Raw genomic sequence first — 15,650 nt, 5'->3', positions numbered from 1 at the left:
TTAAGTTTTTAAAAATTTGCTGGAACCCATGAAAATAAGATCAAGGACAATGACATATGTCAGATGGAAACTCCAGATCATAAGGCATCTGTTTAAAAATTCTTGAGACCAACATCAATGTCTACCCACCAGAAAATACACATCTGAGTTTCACTTCCGCTAATTCCTTGTGCAGTCAACACAAAAATCAGACATTTGCTTACTATGCGGTATGAGTTTTGTTCATTGTTGAAGGCTGTACTGTGACTTATAGTTGTTGACATCTACATCATTTGGTCTCTGGTGGAGAGTTGTCTTATTGGCAATCGTACCACATCTTCTTTTTTTTATATTTACCTGGCCTGACAATAGACAAGAAATCGCCGTTATACATGATTCACCTAAAATCCTATCATACAAATAAGAAATAATCAATAAAATGTAAAAATTAAATAGCTGTATTAAATTTTCTTTTGGACCTTGTAAAACACAGAATAAAATTGGTAAAAATAAACTGAACCTATGAACTATATGAGATAGACCCTGTAGAGAAAACAGCAGTGAGCTCTTCGTGTAGATAAAATAATATTAATCAATGAATTCAGTTGTTGTCTTTACTGAGGTTATAAAATGTTTATACAACAGCACCAATCATATCAAATAATTTTCTGAACATTTTCATATTGAAATGGCTTTCTTTCACAAGTGTACATCCTCATATTTCACACTATATTATTACATACATTTTCAAATAAGGAATTTAAACAATGTAATCATCACAATAATGATAAAAAAAAATAACACACTTTTTCTCAGATTTAAATGAAATAAGAATTTTAAAGATTATTTTACATCAAGACTCAGAAAAAGAAGGCTCATACAGATCATATAAAACACTGAATTGCAACTAATAATTGGAAGCAAGGGATTAAACAGTCAACATCACAGTGAGCAACAAATCATATTGAATGTCTGACACAATTTCTAATAGGGCATTTCCAAATCTTTTTTCTTTTATTTGTTAAGTATTTTACGAAAAGTCTGTCAAAAATATAGACAGAAATAAATATCATAACTGTTACAACAAATTGTTATTCTAATAGATAATAAATATGTTGTAACAGGAGAAAAGTACAAAATGAATGAATTTCTGCACCATGTATACATATACAAGTCAATAGAAAGACATCTTTGTTACTATTAGAAATGATGGATTCTCGTACCATGTGCAATATATGTTATTTTTTTTATAAATATTGTTAGGCACAAAAACATCATTTTGTAACTTGAATATATGAGTATAAATTTCCTTGATAAATTTCTTGATATGTACATAAATAGGATGAAAAGAATGTTCACCTAAATACATTTTGTTTTTGTAGTGATGAGGTCTTGCAAAAATAAGCATAAGGGTTTTGATTGTATAAATGCAATCTTTAACCAAAAACAATAGGAGCATTAAGCTTTTATTCTCTATGGGAGAATGCTTTAAATATATATTTGTATTCATAGACGAGTTCTTTATAGAATCAATACTTTATGTCACATACATAGATGATTTTCACTATGTTTAATTTGGTAGTGTAATTTGACTAAAAAGTTCTAATTTTTTTATTTTTATTAAAAAATTAGGAATCATTAAAACCTTTATGATCTTCTAAGGATACATACCACATCTTTTCGATATTTTCTTACAACATTTTTTAGAATCAAAATTTTTGTTTTCAGTTGTGACTCAGAATTAAGAGGTTTTTAAAAATCTACTGTCAACCAACGTTGACAGAATGAGTATATTTTTTTTCCTGGAACATTAATTCTTATAGTTAGTATTTTCCATAACACAAAATAAGTAATATTGGTTAGGAATTTGTTCATCTAAAGCTAAAAATCTAAGATGTAATTTTTTTTTAATCCCCATGTACCAGTAAGCAGCTTTACTAGTGCAATATAGGGCTATATAAGGCACAACATGATACAACTGCAAGCTGTCAACATGAGAACATTGAACATGTGTTTATTGAAGCAACAATGAGCAGGATATTGTTATGAACACATTAATATATAGACATTAAATTGATTCTATTTACCATGTACAAATATGATTTCACATCATGACACAATTCTTATTGACACACCAATGCATTCATTGATTGTCATAAAAATTCACATGGAAATAAATGTTGGTGATTACCCAATAATCGAGCCCTTACAGCTTGGAAATTATGAGAAGCTTACAAAAGCCATGTGATAACAACATTATATCTTCATTCAGACAAGTTGGACTGTGAGTTATTGCTCACAAATGGTACCCCTGTTACAAGTATTCCGAAAACAGTAACTGATGAGCAATGGATGTGAAAAGCATCACACTGTATATCATGCTCATATCAAGCTCAATTTTAAATATCAGAAAGCATAGCCATTTTGTGTAAGAATATATAAGTATTTGGTACACCAGAAGCTGTTGAAAAATGATGCTTTTTTGGGAAATCATAAGGAAAACTCAAAATTGAATTCTTTTATTTCTGGCAAATGGAAATCAAATGATTGATATTTTACCAAAGTCTATGTCTCAAAAAATGATTTTTTTCTGAAGAATTCAAAAGAAAAAATAAAAAATAATTAACTTCAAACTTCACAAAACACTTCTATTTTGCACCTGTTCCTCTTATAACCTTTTATTCAATTCATCTCAGATACAACAAGTAAAAAGCTGGCACGGCCAACTGATATTCCCCAAACTGAACATTTATTCAGAGAAAACAATTTCAAGGGTTCAAATTACTAGTATGCTTTGAGGTGCAAATACACATGTACTATAATCACAAATTTTCCACCTGTATAAATGTTTACAATTCATAGTGGGATACAATCCCAAACCAACTTGAATAAAACAAAATTGTTTAGTACATCACTACATGTGATAGCTTCCTTCACCTTTGACAAATGACATGTCAAAAGTTGACAGTAAATGAAGGAAATAGTGTATAAACTTTCTGCAAGTCATAATACATCATTAGTTTCATGATATGTCTTCAACTCAAAATTCTGCACCATCTTAAAATAAAAAGTGATCACATATATCCAGCTTGGCTAGATCAAAAACTGATTCAAACCTTCTTTTGAATATTCATGGCATGTACGTCAACTCCAACATAAAACGTTAACAGATAACAATGTACGAGTCAAAATTACTGATAACTTGACTGCTCTAGATAGCCAAGGCTTCAAAGAAGACATTGAGAAGAGGTAGAAGATAATATTCTGTATTGATTCTTTCAGCATGATACATCATAAAAACTTACAATCTCATTACATGTATGTGTATCAGAAGACACTTACATTGTACATAAAACATACCCTTCCCATCAATATGTCCTTTTTTCTGCTTTTTGTTTTGAATTGTAAAAATATATATATAGAATTAAAACTAAAGGTAAAATTTAGCCCCAAATATCACCATATCAAGTCAATTATTTCAAGACAAAATGTGTTTCAAGTTGATGAATAAACATGTGAGAAAGATGAGAAAATCTCCTGTATTTCAACAAAAATTTACGTCCAGGAAATATAGAACACAGGGTTCAACAAACTAAATATTCAAGTCAGATAGGATATTTGTTAAAACAAACATATTGTTACAGGTTTTTTTTAGATGCATGTGCTGTATTCCTGTCCAGAAAACCAATGCAAATTGGTCTATTTTTCATCAGACGAAAATTAAAATTGATCCTAATAACAAACAAAAGAAGAAAAAGACTGCTGATATGTCAATTCAAAACTTAAAACATTTTTTTTTCTATTTATTAATTGTTATAACTATGATTCTTTGTGATAATAAGCAGAAGCAAATATTAATAATTTCAAATTTTAGCTAGAAATAGGGGCCACTTTTTTAGGCCTTACCAAGTCTACTTTTTTATTTGCAAGAGGCTTAGAATACATGTAAAATGTAAAATGTGAGGCTTTGCTGAGCATTTCAAACCTGTTTCGACCTCAGTACAAATAAAATTTACATTCTGAGATAATGAATAATTGTCTTTTTATACTGCAACTTTTACACTGTTCAAATGAAATTTTTTGATAAAAAAATATGTTTACATATAGGAATAAATAAACAATGCCATTCCATCATACAATATAACTGTGTCAATTCTTTAGCACATTTTAATTTACATTACTTTTATGCATGAACAGTTCAGTCAAAGATTCTTTGTTTTCTGTGGTTCCAGACAGACATTTTGTTTTCTGTGATTACTGACAGACATTTCATTTTCTGTGATTACTGACAGACATTTTGTTTTCTGTGGTTACTGACAGACATTTTGTTTTCTGTGTTTACTGACAGACATTTCATGATAACATATCAATATAGGTACTGTGTTATGAACAGCTGCATTTTTTTTCTAATCTTGCACATTTTTTAATACATACAAAACAAGAAGTTTTTAATTCACAATTCCTTACCCAAATTGCATTTCAAAATTTTCTGTTTTACCATTATACAGTTTCACAAATTAACTAAATTCATGATGTGGAAGTTTGTTCACTATCACAGTTCTGAAAACAACTTTGACTAGATCTAGATGATTCAAGTGTTTGATCTGAGTCACCTAAACACTTTGATGATTCTAAGTTATCTCCCTTAGAATTGTCATTATGTGAAGTAGTGGTATTGCAAGGTTTATGAGAGAGATCACCAGTACTAGTTCTGTTATTATCATTGTTAATTAGAGATTCATTTTCTGAATCTTTAGGAATAGTTCCATTCATAGTTTTTATAGAGTCTGATGGTATATGAGAATTATTTTCAGTAACTGTTTCACTATTTTCTAAATTATTTTCAGGTATAAAAGATGCTTGTTGGCTATTTTCTATAGATGTATCTGTTCCTGCAGATACAGCTTCTAAAGGTGATTGTGTATTAGTTACTTTTGTATTTGTTTCTGTAGATAAAGCTCCTAATGATGGTGGTTGATTATTATCCTCTGTTATATTCTGACCAACAGATTCAGTCTGTACTTCAGACTCTGAATTACTCTGATTTGGTAGTTCTTGTGTTGGCATATCTACTGGTACATTAGGTTCTATAGGCTGCTGATCTACTGGAACATTAGGCTCTGTAGGCTGCTGATCTACAGCTACCTGGTTATCTTGTGTAGTATTTGCTGGCTGATTATTTTCTCTTTCTGCATTGGTTTGATTAGTATTTTGGTTATTTACTATCTGTTGTATTCTGGCTTGTTGGAGAATTGCTGGTAATTCATAGTGATGGAAAAAGTACACCATGGAATGCTGTAATATAAATATTCATGACCGATGATATTTTTAATGGCCAATCAACCTATGAACACAAATTGAGGGGAAATAAATCCTTATTTTACCACATTTTTGTTCTTTAAAGATATTATTTGTCTGCCTGTAGCTACTTTAAAATTTGTTAATTTAAACTTGAAATTTTTATTTGGCCATCAACTGCTGTAAACCAACTAATTTTCGCATGTGATTTATTTTTGTGTCTTTCACGAGTAAATAAATCATGTGTATATAAATCGTTGTGAATATGTAATAATTGGGTCTTCCCTTATATAAAAACATCAAGAAATTTTTAAAAACCATGTAAAGTCGTCTATAAAAGGCTAAACTCAAAATAAAGTATCAGCAAAAAAAAGTTGGTTAACAGTTTTGGTTATAAATATAATTTTCATTTACTAAAGCAATCAACCTTGCCACATGCTAATGTGCCCGTTCCAAATAAGGAAGCTTTTCAGTAGACTGATTTTTTTCTCCCTTAAAGAATTTGGAGTTGATAGCTGATCTTTGGTAGCTGTTGATAATTTGTTCACCACAAGTCTAGACAGGTGGTTAGAGCTTGATAAATGGTAAGGATAGTTGTCTATCGTTGGAGACTTGCAGATATCTTCACTAGTTTTATTGTGCTACTACCTGTGGTCTCCTTTTATTTCAGTCGAGATTTATTCTAACAAACATATCATCTTAAATCTACTAATATTGAAAACATATTTCATCCTGAATATTTATTCACATAATGCTAACCAATCATAATAAAATGTGAACATTCTTTTAACAAGGTCTTCCAATTATAATTTCTTTAAATATGATAAGATTTGGCTATGTAGTCTCGGAAGATTTTACTATGTAGCCTCAAAAGAGAAGAACACAGAAAAAAACATCAATTAATAAACAATTGACTTTTAATAGGTCTGGAACCTTTATATAAAGGGATATAACTCTTTCAATGAATCAACAGAATGAGAGTACTTACCTGTATAAATAACCAAGATGTAAACAAAGCTAAACCACTGTACTGCCCATTAAATCTATAGTGGTAGGCATAAAATGCCAAATGATATAAATAGAAAAACCTGAAACAAAATTCAAAATTTAAAATCTTTATTAGCTTTTTTTTTTTTAACAAAAGTGTTTCATCAATGGGTTGCGGTCTCTAAATAATATGAACAGAAATGGTTCTGGTATGGGAAACTCCAAAAATCATTCAGATCAAAATTCAAGCTGGATGGAACTGTTTTAGTGGACCAAAAAAGGTGTCTCCTCTTCTTCTACAGCATGCATTCTAGAAGTCCTTGAAGTTAAGGAAGGTACAACAAACACAATTTTGTACTTGAAAGGTATTGAAAGGTATTGTCATTACAAAAAAGAACAAGCATTCTGAGGGTGGAGGAAAAAACTTATGGTGAACTAGAAAAGTATCTCAAAGCATTTACAGATACATATGGTTTAGCAGAGGGGATATGAACCATCTTTGAGATATTTAACAATGTGCCAAATATCAAAAGCCTTTGTCAAAGATTGAACTATTTCGGCAAAAAAAAATCCCCCAAAAAATCTTTTTTTTTTACTTTGAGATCAAAGGTTAAGGTCACAAAAAGGTCCAAATGATATGTAGCACATTATCTTGAGGTTATATACATTCATGCAAAATATCATATAACTCAAATGTTAAAAGATAAAAAGTTTTGACCCAGACAAGAACATATGAGAACAAGAATCTGAAGAACAGATGAACCAAAAGAAATACTTCTAAAACATAATGTCTCTTTCTTGGAAGAGGTGACATAAACAGCAGGTGCAAAGTTACAAGTCCTGTAGAAGAATCTGTTCTTGTCAAGTAAAATTCTGTCAAAATATTTTCAAGGACTTAAATTAACCAAGTTTTTTATTTTGACAAAGAAGTATTAGAACTAAAATCGTATTGACCTCTCAAAGTTTTCATATCTTCAATAACAAACTCTTAGTCTTACTTTCTCGTCAGAAAATAAACGTGGTTTAAGGTCAGTTTTCATCCAAATAAAGAATAAAAAAGATAAATAACAGGTAATCAATTTGTTAATGAAAATGAGGAAGATACATCATTTAGATGCTTGTCCTTGCCTAGAGATATTAACCTAGTCAAGGGTCATTAATTAGGACATGTCTTGCAGCAATTTGACAACTGTCAACTTCTTTGATGGTAATATTTATGAAACATTTTTTAAATAGTAATTAATTATTATATGCTTAAAGTAAAACACATGGATATTAATTTGATTAAATAAAAATATTTCTTAATATGTGATTTAGATTACATAATAGTTGCTGTGAGTTACCTGGTATTTCATATCTCTGGTTTGATCTTTCTTTAGAGAAAAATTTCTTATCTTCAGTCAAAATTGTACTTTTATATGTTATTAAAGTAAATAAATTGTTTCATCACTTTTTCTATGAATTTTTGTTTACACAATCACATATTTACCTTAACCAATGACGTTTACTGATGTTAGTATGACAACAAATAGCATCGTACTGGTCAGCAATCCATACTATCAGTATTATGTAAAATGCTGTTGTGGTATCATTAAAAAATTCTGACATAATGGCTTCCATACCTGAAATTAAAATCAATTTATTATTGTCTCCTCTCCCATTAATTATATATTTTGTAACTGTCTCAATAAAGGGAGAGGACTTACATGTATATTTTATATACTGGGGATTAATTATTATTCATGGGATATAAACGTTCAATGATCACATGGCTAAAGATAAACCACACTTCTAAATGTTCAACAAAGTATTAATTATCAATAGGCTTGTAAGCAGACTTTGGCAAAACTATTAATTCAAATTTCCATGAAAACACAATTTTTCCTCAATCAATAATTGTTACCAATTAAAATAAATTAATCCAAGGTATCTGCTATTCTGTAATGCTGATTAATTTACTTAAAGCACAATGTCCACATTAATTTAATTTTGTATTTCCATTAAAGTTTTGAGAATATGATACAATATAATTTTAAATACATTAATATGCTGCTTACTTATAATAGGTTGGGAATGGAATTTTGAGGGATTTTTTGGTGCACAATTTTTTTTTCTGAAATCAACAAGGAAATTGTTGGAAGTCTGTCATACTGTTTAGAACATTACAATCTACAATTGTTGTTGTCCTTTACAGCTTGCACTATACAAAACATGAAAATAGTCATCTCGACTAATTCAAATGTCAGACAGGAAATGGCATAAGAAACAAACGATTAAACTATTTTTTTTTTCAAAGATCATTTCCAAAGATACCATAATGATATTTGTGTATGCATATGTCTACAATATTTTGGATTGAAAACAAAATTCCACATAAACCTGACTAGAAGATTGGAAGGTCAGATGTGGGAAATATTTCTAAAGGATGCCCTATTTTATAGAAATATAACATAACCAAATTTCATAGACTCAGTAGGACTTACCAACTAAAGCAAGGATTACGGTCAACAGTGGTGCAGCAGGGAATGCAATAGTGATATTCATCTCCAACATCTGTAGAAAATCAACTGTAAATGAAATGAGAACACATCAATAAATGTCACTCAACAATACATTAAATTGCTAAAGAAAAAAATCTTGCCCAGGTGAGACGATGACTGAGCAAAAACAATAAGTTTGTCAAAACTTTGTTCTGGAAACTTAATAACCTACACCATTTCACTTCACCCTACACTGTTTGTTCCATTTAGTAGTACAAAATAATTATCACATTTCCTCAATACTATTTTGACTCACCTATAAAGATAAATATCTGGTGATGAGAATACCTCAACAAAGTTGATACAGAGACAGTCTACAAAATAATACAGAAGACATGTTATCCTAATAATCTCTCATCTTTATTTATTATAGATTTATTCTTGTACCCTTCCAATTAAATAACTGGTCATAAAAAAATAATTACTGCATATGTTACGATGTTGTAAGATTTAAGTTTTACAGGTCTACTACAATCATCAAAATATAGTTCTCAAGAAAATAATTATAAACAGCCATTTTATTACAGATAAATGAAAAATGATTGTCATCAAGAAGTCTGCTCATATAACATTGAGGACAAGTCACAAATGGACCATCCATTTATTGCTCCGACAATCTTCTTGGGATGTAAAAATCTAGGCCTATTTTAATACAAATTTCCTTGATATGAACGTGCTTTCCATGGGAAGCACATACCTCAGACTTATGGTTGTTGACAGTTTCCATAATCACTAATCTTTCTATAATTTAGATTAATTGAAGTTTTAGGACTTTTTGTGATAACACTTCTCATCAGTAACTTATATATTTAAAACTGATCCCTAAGACTCTTTTGGTAACCTTTAACTTACAAATATTAGCATAATGAAAGCAGCAGCTAAATATGAACTTCTAGCCATCCACATGCTGACAAATCTGTAATGTTCTCCAGATACCACATTTCTGAGGTAACCTTGAATAAATGATAATAATATTTCTATACAAAATGAAATTTAACACATTTTTAAAAGTTCTCTTATCAAATTACGTTTGCTGTTGGTTTCAGACAAACATCAGACAGACAAAAATGTATTTTGCAGGTAACATATGGAAAATACAACCATTTTGGAGGTCAAAGTCTCACCACTTCTTGATACATAATATTTTATATAATTATCTATCAAATTAAATAAGAGGATTTTCTCTTTTAAAGTATAATTTTCCTTTGAGATGCATTCTAAATTTAGTTTTAATTGTGGGACCTTTGTGAAGAAATGTTAAGTTTTTGTGTAAATGAACAAATATAAATCACAAAATGTATACATATAAATTTTCATATAAAATCAATAATGCTCAATGATATAAAAAGCTACTTGTTCAGGTTATCTACCTTTATTGTCTTCCTGTTCTGCTAACTGTTTGATACTAGACATCAATATGTCATCATATCCCAAGAATTCTGCCAGTAAAAATCTACTGATACTATCTCCAAAACATACATCCCTGTCTGGATCTGTAAAGCATAGATATCTTATATTCAATACTTTCATTAATGTTATTAAATGTAGTGCAACATAAAAATCATAAAAAGATGACAACACAAAACCTCATCTAATACATGAAATTTGACATTGTATTCTATAATAATTGTCTCACCTTTTTTCAAATGTCTTCAATAAAGATTAGGCTAAGTTATATCTCGAAATGAATATTAACTGCTATTCAATCATAATTATAAAGTTATAAATTTAGTTCATTTAGCTGTAAATGAAAGGAAAACCAATACAAACCTAGTGTTACCAACATGACTGTAATATTTAGTTTCTGTCTGGTCTTTGGTGATAAGCGTAAAAATCCATACTCAAGAGCATATTCAACAATGTACTTTTCTTCTGGCCAAACTATTTAGTAAAACATAGAACAACGAAAATCATTATATTATGTAAATTTTATGTTATACATATATAAATCAAATGTAATTCTTAACTCGTGTCTATAGTGAATTCAGAGACTTTACAGTAAAAATACAATAGTCAGGTTCTATGTTTAACTACTAGGAAAGAGCTTTATATATGGGGGAATCAATTTTCCTTGTTATTTAAAATCACAAACATAAATTGTTCACTGATTCATTACCATATTCTATTGATTCATAACCATATGCTATGTACAAATGCTGAAATTAGAATCACAGGAGTCATATCAAGTTTTTAGTAAACCACAAACTGGAATCTGCAATACACATGTAAATACAAATAAACTTTAGTCAGTATTTCTGTTTCCTTACGTGTAAAACCATATATACTAAATTATCACCAACTTTAGCAAACTTAATAGATATAAGAAGATGTGGAATGAGTGCCAACGAGACAACTCTCCATCCAAGTCAAAATTAAGCCTACAATTCTATTTCAGTAGGTTGAAAGCCACAAACTAAAGTACCTACCAACTTTGGCCAGCATTTCTATTTCAGAAGGTGTAAAGCCATAAATAGACGTGGCATCAGTGTCGTCTATCGTTTTGTCCTCTGCACTTAACAGTGTGGTATTCTCAATAGTTGTCCAATTATCCGATTTTATATCACTGGTCTTTTCAGAAAGAAGATGATCTATGAATTTAGCTTCCAAAATTTTTTCCTCCACTTTCAATTCTTCACTTCTTTCTTCAGATTTTACTTCCGACTTTTCTGAATTACCACCAGGTGGCACTTCTTCATTTTCAGAGGCTGTAGTTTCATCATCATGTGATTGTTCCCCTTCTGATGTCTTGTCTTCTTCTTGATGGAGAACTTTGCCATTATTAAAGAATTGAAATGTAAAGTCTGTGTATTCTTTCTCATAAGAATTAATTAATGTGTAGTTTGCTGTTGCATTGTGTACAATTTCTACTCTAAGAATACCATCTCTTGGCCATGAGTCTTTGACGTGAGACAAACAGTTAATAGGAGTTCGAGCAAAAACAACATGTATATAAACTAATATACTCAAAACAACCAGTGCCTGTAAAAAAAATAATATTGTTTAAATTCAATCATGCTTAAAACTTTATGTGAGGCAAATAAAAAGTATTAAGATAAATGCACATTTAAGATGACTAGTCATGAAGATTCACATGAAGTTCATGCCAATGCTAAAAAGCTTTTAATGTCCATGAGATGTTATATCTAGTTTACAATATTACTAACTCTTAAGCATGTAAAGTGAAAATAAAAATATATATTTTCGATAAAAATCAACATTTTTTAAAAATGTTTTGAAGTCATATTTGAATTGTTCAACAGACATGAAAGTTTATGTTTAAATCATGGCACTTTGTACAGAATACAGAATAGATAATTTTAATTTACCTTTAATAAAATTGCAAATTCCAATACTCTTCTGATAGGTTTAGGAAAGGCCCTAGCATATGTTAATGCTACTCTGTAGAATAAAGCATGAAAAAGTCTGTCTCTAACATTCAACAAAGGGTTCTGTCCTGTCCTTCCTCTAGCTCTGGGCTCATTGTTATTGTTCTCTTGGTCAGGATTGTTCATAACTGGCTCGGGTGTTCACTTATATTCCAATACTGTTCATCAACAACTATCAAAACAAGGAATGCATGGCATAATTACAGTGTTAAGACATGCAGTGTTTCTAATTTCAAATGTACATACTTTGTTGTCAGTTCAGTGAGCATGTCTATTACATTTACAGATCATCCAATTTATGATTTTTGAAGTATGGTCTGACCATGCTGACCCCCTCCTCATCTTTATTAAATCCTATACTCTATAAAGGCCCTTATTACAAGTGATAGTTACATTTTAAAGAAGGGTACCACATGGAAAAGTAAAAAGATTTAATGTTGTCACTAACCTACATTGTTGTACCTAAAACAGCAACAGGTGCTACTTAAACAAGTTATTTTTTTCAATTGCCTATAAACATATTTTTTTTTATGAAAAATTACTTGAAAGAGTTATTTGAAATTTTCAAATTTCACTAGAAGCATGGACTACGTGTACATGAAGTTTTCATTAAATTTTTCACATTACTTTATCACATATAATTTAGAATCAATTAAAATTGAGAGGAGTATATAGATAAAAGGTTTCATTAAAAGTAATGACAAAAATATTACTTCGATAAGTTATTTTCTACATCTTTGAAATAATTAAAATGATTTATTGTTATTGTTTTCGACTTTAAGTTAACTTAAAGTCTCAATTAAATCACAGGTTTCTATCTATTGTTATCTGTCTACCATGTCTACCTTCTGGATTTCTAAGGAAAATGATATTAAATAGTCCCATATGACCAATCTTGTACCCAGAAGCACCAATATTAAATATAAGTGTGTCTGGAATGCAATTAGTGTTTCAGGAGGATAAGTTTTTATTCTTGATGGGAAAAATGACCAGATGTAAGATTTGATTTTGATTTGATTTTTGATGTTTTAACGCCACTTTTAAGCACCGCTTTTGGGCTATTTCGTGGCGGCCAGTTTTTATTTGTGGAGGAAGCCGGAGTGCCCGGAGAAAACCACAGACCTTCGATACGAAAACTGACAATCCTAGTCAATTAGGATTGGAGTCGAGTGCACCCGCACGAGGGGGGTTCGAACTCACAACCTCAGTGTTGACTGGCTAGTGATTACAGTAGTAACTACTTAGACCACTCGGCCACCTAGGCCCCCCAGATGTACGAGAATATTTGTTTAAGGTAGTAAAGTCTGTGTGAATGGACACCTATGCAAACGAAATTTACAAAAGAAACTTATAATACAAGCAATATTTAAGTGAGCCTCATTTTCAACATACCTTGTATAGGTAATTTTGAAAGTCACATGTTTAAGAGATGCCCCTGACTGTAAAGTACCTGTAGTCTCCATATTTACACTGTCATGGTTTTTTTACATTTTGCTTTACATGGTGTTCCAGACAAATCATATCAGATACTGAAGTTTGAATGGCATCACGAAACATGGTATATCAATATTATTTTTGATCAGATGATGCCCTCGATTGCATATAACGTTATAAAGGGACATAACTCAAGAACGGTAAAAGTGAAGCTACCCAAATTCGTACTTGATGCTGAGTTTTGTGGTAATAAGCATTGGGTATCTGTTTCATAACATTTGGTTGAGGCAAACTTAAGTTATAGAATTGAACAGAAACGAAAAATTCAGCAATTTTTCCATTTGTAAAGGGGTGTAACTCTAGAACGGTAAAAGTGACATATTTACACTGTCATGGTTTTTTTACATTTTGCTTTGCATGGTGTTCGAGACAAATCATATCAGATCCTGAAGTTTGAATGGCATCACGAAACATGGTATATCAATATTATTTTTGCACATTTTAAAAACTAGGCTAAAAACTGGTTGTCGTTTAACAACAAAGATAATGTTACAGGGCCTATAAGCAACAACACTATTGGATACAAGCAAAATACCTTTCAATCTTATTTGAGAGATGAATAAAATTTGTTTCTTGTAGGTCTTCACCTGTGTCACAATTACATTGTAAATCTATGAGCTTGAAATATGACAATGGCATTAAGACTAATTGACAATGCAAAGGATGCAAAACCAATAAACTATAATAATTTTAAGTTTAATTTAATCAAATAATATATGTCTGATATTTTACCTGAACTACTCAGAAACTTCAAAATACAGTAAACATAGTAAAAGAAATCATTTCATAGCAACAAAATACTCTATACGAACAAATCTTTCTTGTCCCATGGAAATCCCTATATTATAAATACAGTAGTCTCTCCCTTGTTGAATAAGAAGAAGAGAGAAAGATTTGGAAGTGTTCTGAGACTGTGAATGACTTTTGATTACGAAGTCGAGCAGTTCTTGCATGCTTTGAAACCTCATTCATGCCACCTTCACATCAACTTTGCAAAAGGCATGTAATTTACTGTATCGTTATGTAACAGGACAAGGGGTCTAACTTGTGTAGTGCACACCTTAATCTAGCTGCCGAAACCGCAACTCTATTGGTCCTTATTATGTTTTCTGATATGAGCGACCACATGGTCCCCAAATTGTAAAAAAAAATTACAAGGACCATGAGAGCTACAATTCCACAGCAAGCCTATATCATGTGGGTACCCAGACCGCAGGTTAAACTAGAATGGGTACTTTGAGGGCCTCTGTTGGTCAAAGTGGCCCCAAACTTAACCTGGAGATTGATCAATAGATATCTCTTCAGTTTATCTTTTCCCACCAAGGACTCCAGTGGTTCTATCCAAGTAATTTAGCTTCCTCTACCTTTATAACAGACTTCGCCGTGTTCTAACACTCCCTCTGTGTGCGGTTAGGGATTGACCTGGTTGTGGGACGTGGGTTGCATATAAGTTAGTGACACATCTCCATTAATCCTGATAGGGAGTGTACACCAACTCCCCTGTACCCTCGCAGCAATCCAGGGAATTCCGAATCACAGAGGGATCTTCTTACCTACATACATACGTTGGCAGGTATAACATTTGTAGGAGTTTGACTTATCTGAGCTAACCATATGTGGGTAAATTACCCTTTTGATTTCATTTCAATAGACTAGAATATAAATCTTTTCGTCATTGTTTTTAAATTCTCGATTTTAAGTAAATAAAGCCGAATTGTGATTTTTTTATATCCAGGTAAATTATTTGGTCATAAAACAAATTTAAACATGTAAAAGAAGACTAGACCTCAGTTTGCAGTACGATCATTGTTTAACCATAATTATGATGTTGAATAGCTATACTGCGCTTATTGGGTTATGTTAACATGTAATATACTTAAAAGAAATCATAAATATCTTGTTATTAATAAAACCTCATGATTTTTGTGTATTCTTTGATGTGCGACATGTCAATAATGGTTATGAA

At 30.8% G+C, this 15,650-nt stretch overlaps 1 protein-coding gene across 1 annotated transcript; it reads right to left on the bottom strand.

Moving 5' to 3' along the window:
• Positions 1–414: 414 nt before the first annotated feature.
• LOC127735835 (membralin-like) lies at positions 415–15,643 on the bottom strand. Its single transcript, XM_052246227.1, has 11 exons — positions 15,598–15,643; positions 12,131–12,362; positions 11,231–11,783; positions 10,575–10,685; positions 10,175–10,297; positions 9,657–9,757; positions 9,061–9,118; positions 8,748–8,831; positions 7,754–7,886; positions 6,266–6,365; positions 415–5,274 (listed from the first exon to the last, which is right to left on the bottom strand). The coding sequence occupies exons 2-11, from the start codon at positions 12,314–12,316 to the stop codon at positions 4,507–4,509; spliced, it is 2,217 nt and encodes a 738-aa protein (XP_052102187.1). The 5' UTR covers positions 12,317–12,362; positions 15,598–15,643; the 3' UTR covers positions 415–4,506.
• Positions 15,644–15,650: the final 7 nt, after the last annotated feature.

This window comes from Mytilus californianus, unplaced genomic scaffold, assembly GCF_021869535.1.
Source record: "Mytilus californianus isolate M0D057914Y unplaced genomic scaffold, xbMytCali1.0.p SCAF_1, whole genome shotgun sequence".
NCBI classification, from domain to species: Eukaryota; Metazoa; Mollusca; class Bivalvia; order Mytilida; family Mytilidae; genus Mytilus; species Mytilus californianus.
The sequence above is the reverse complement of the archived record's forward strand: the minus strand, read 5'-3'. Positions and strand labels throughout refer to the sequence as shown.

Excerpts from the sequence above, each read along its gene's own strand:
- LOC127735835 (XM_052246227.1), bottom strand. The coding sequence starts at position 12,316 with ATGAACAATCCTGACCAAGAGAACAATAACAATGAGCCCAGAGCTAGA. Across the intron at positions 9,119-9,656 it reads CTTTCATTATGCTAATATTT|ACTGTCTCTGTATCAACTTT; the intron begins GTAAGTTAAAGG and ends ATTATTTTGTAG. Across the intron at positions 5,275-6,265 it reads CATCTTGGTTATTTATACAG|CATTCCATGGTGTACTTTTT; the intron begins GTAAGTACTCTC and ends TTTATATTACAG.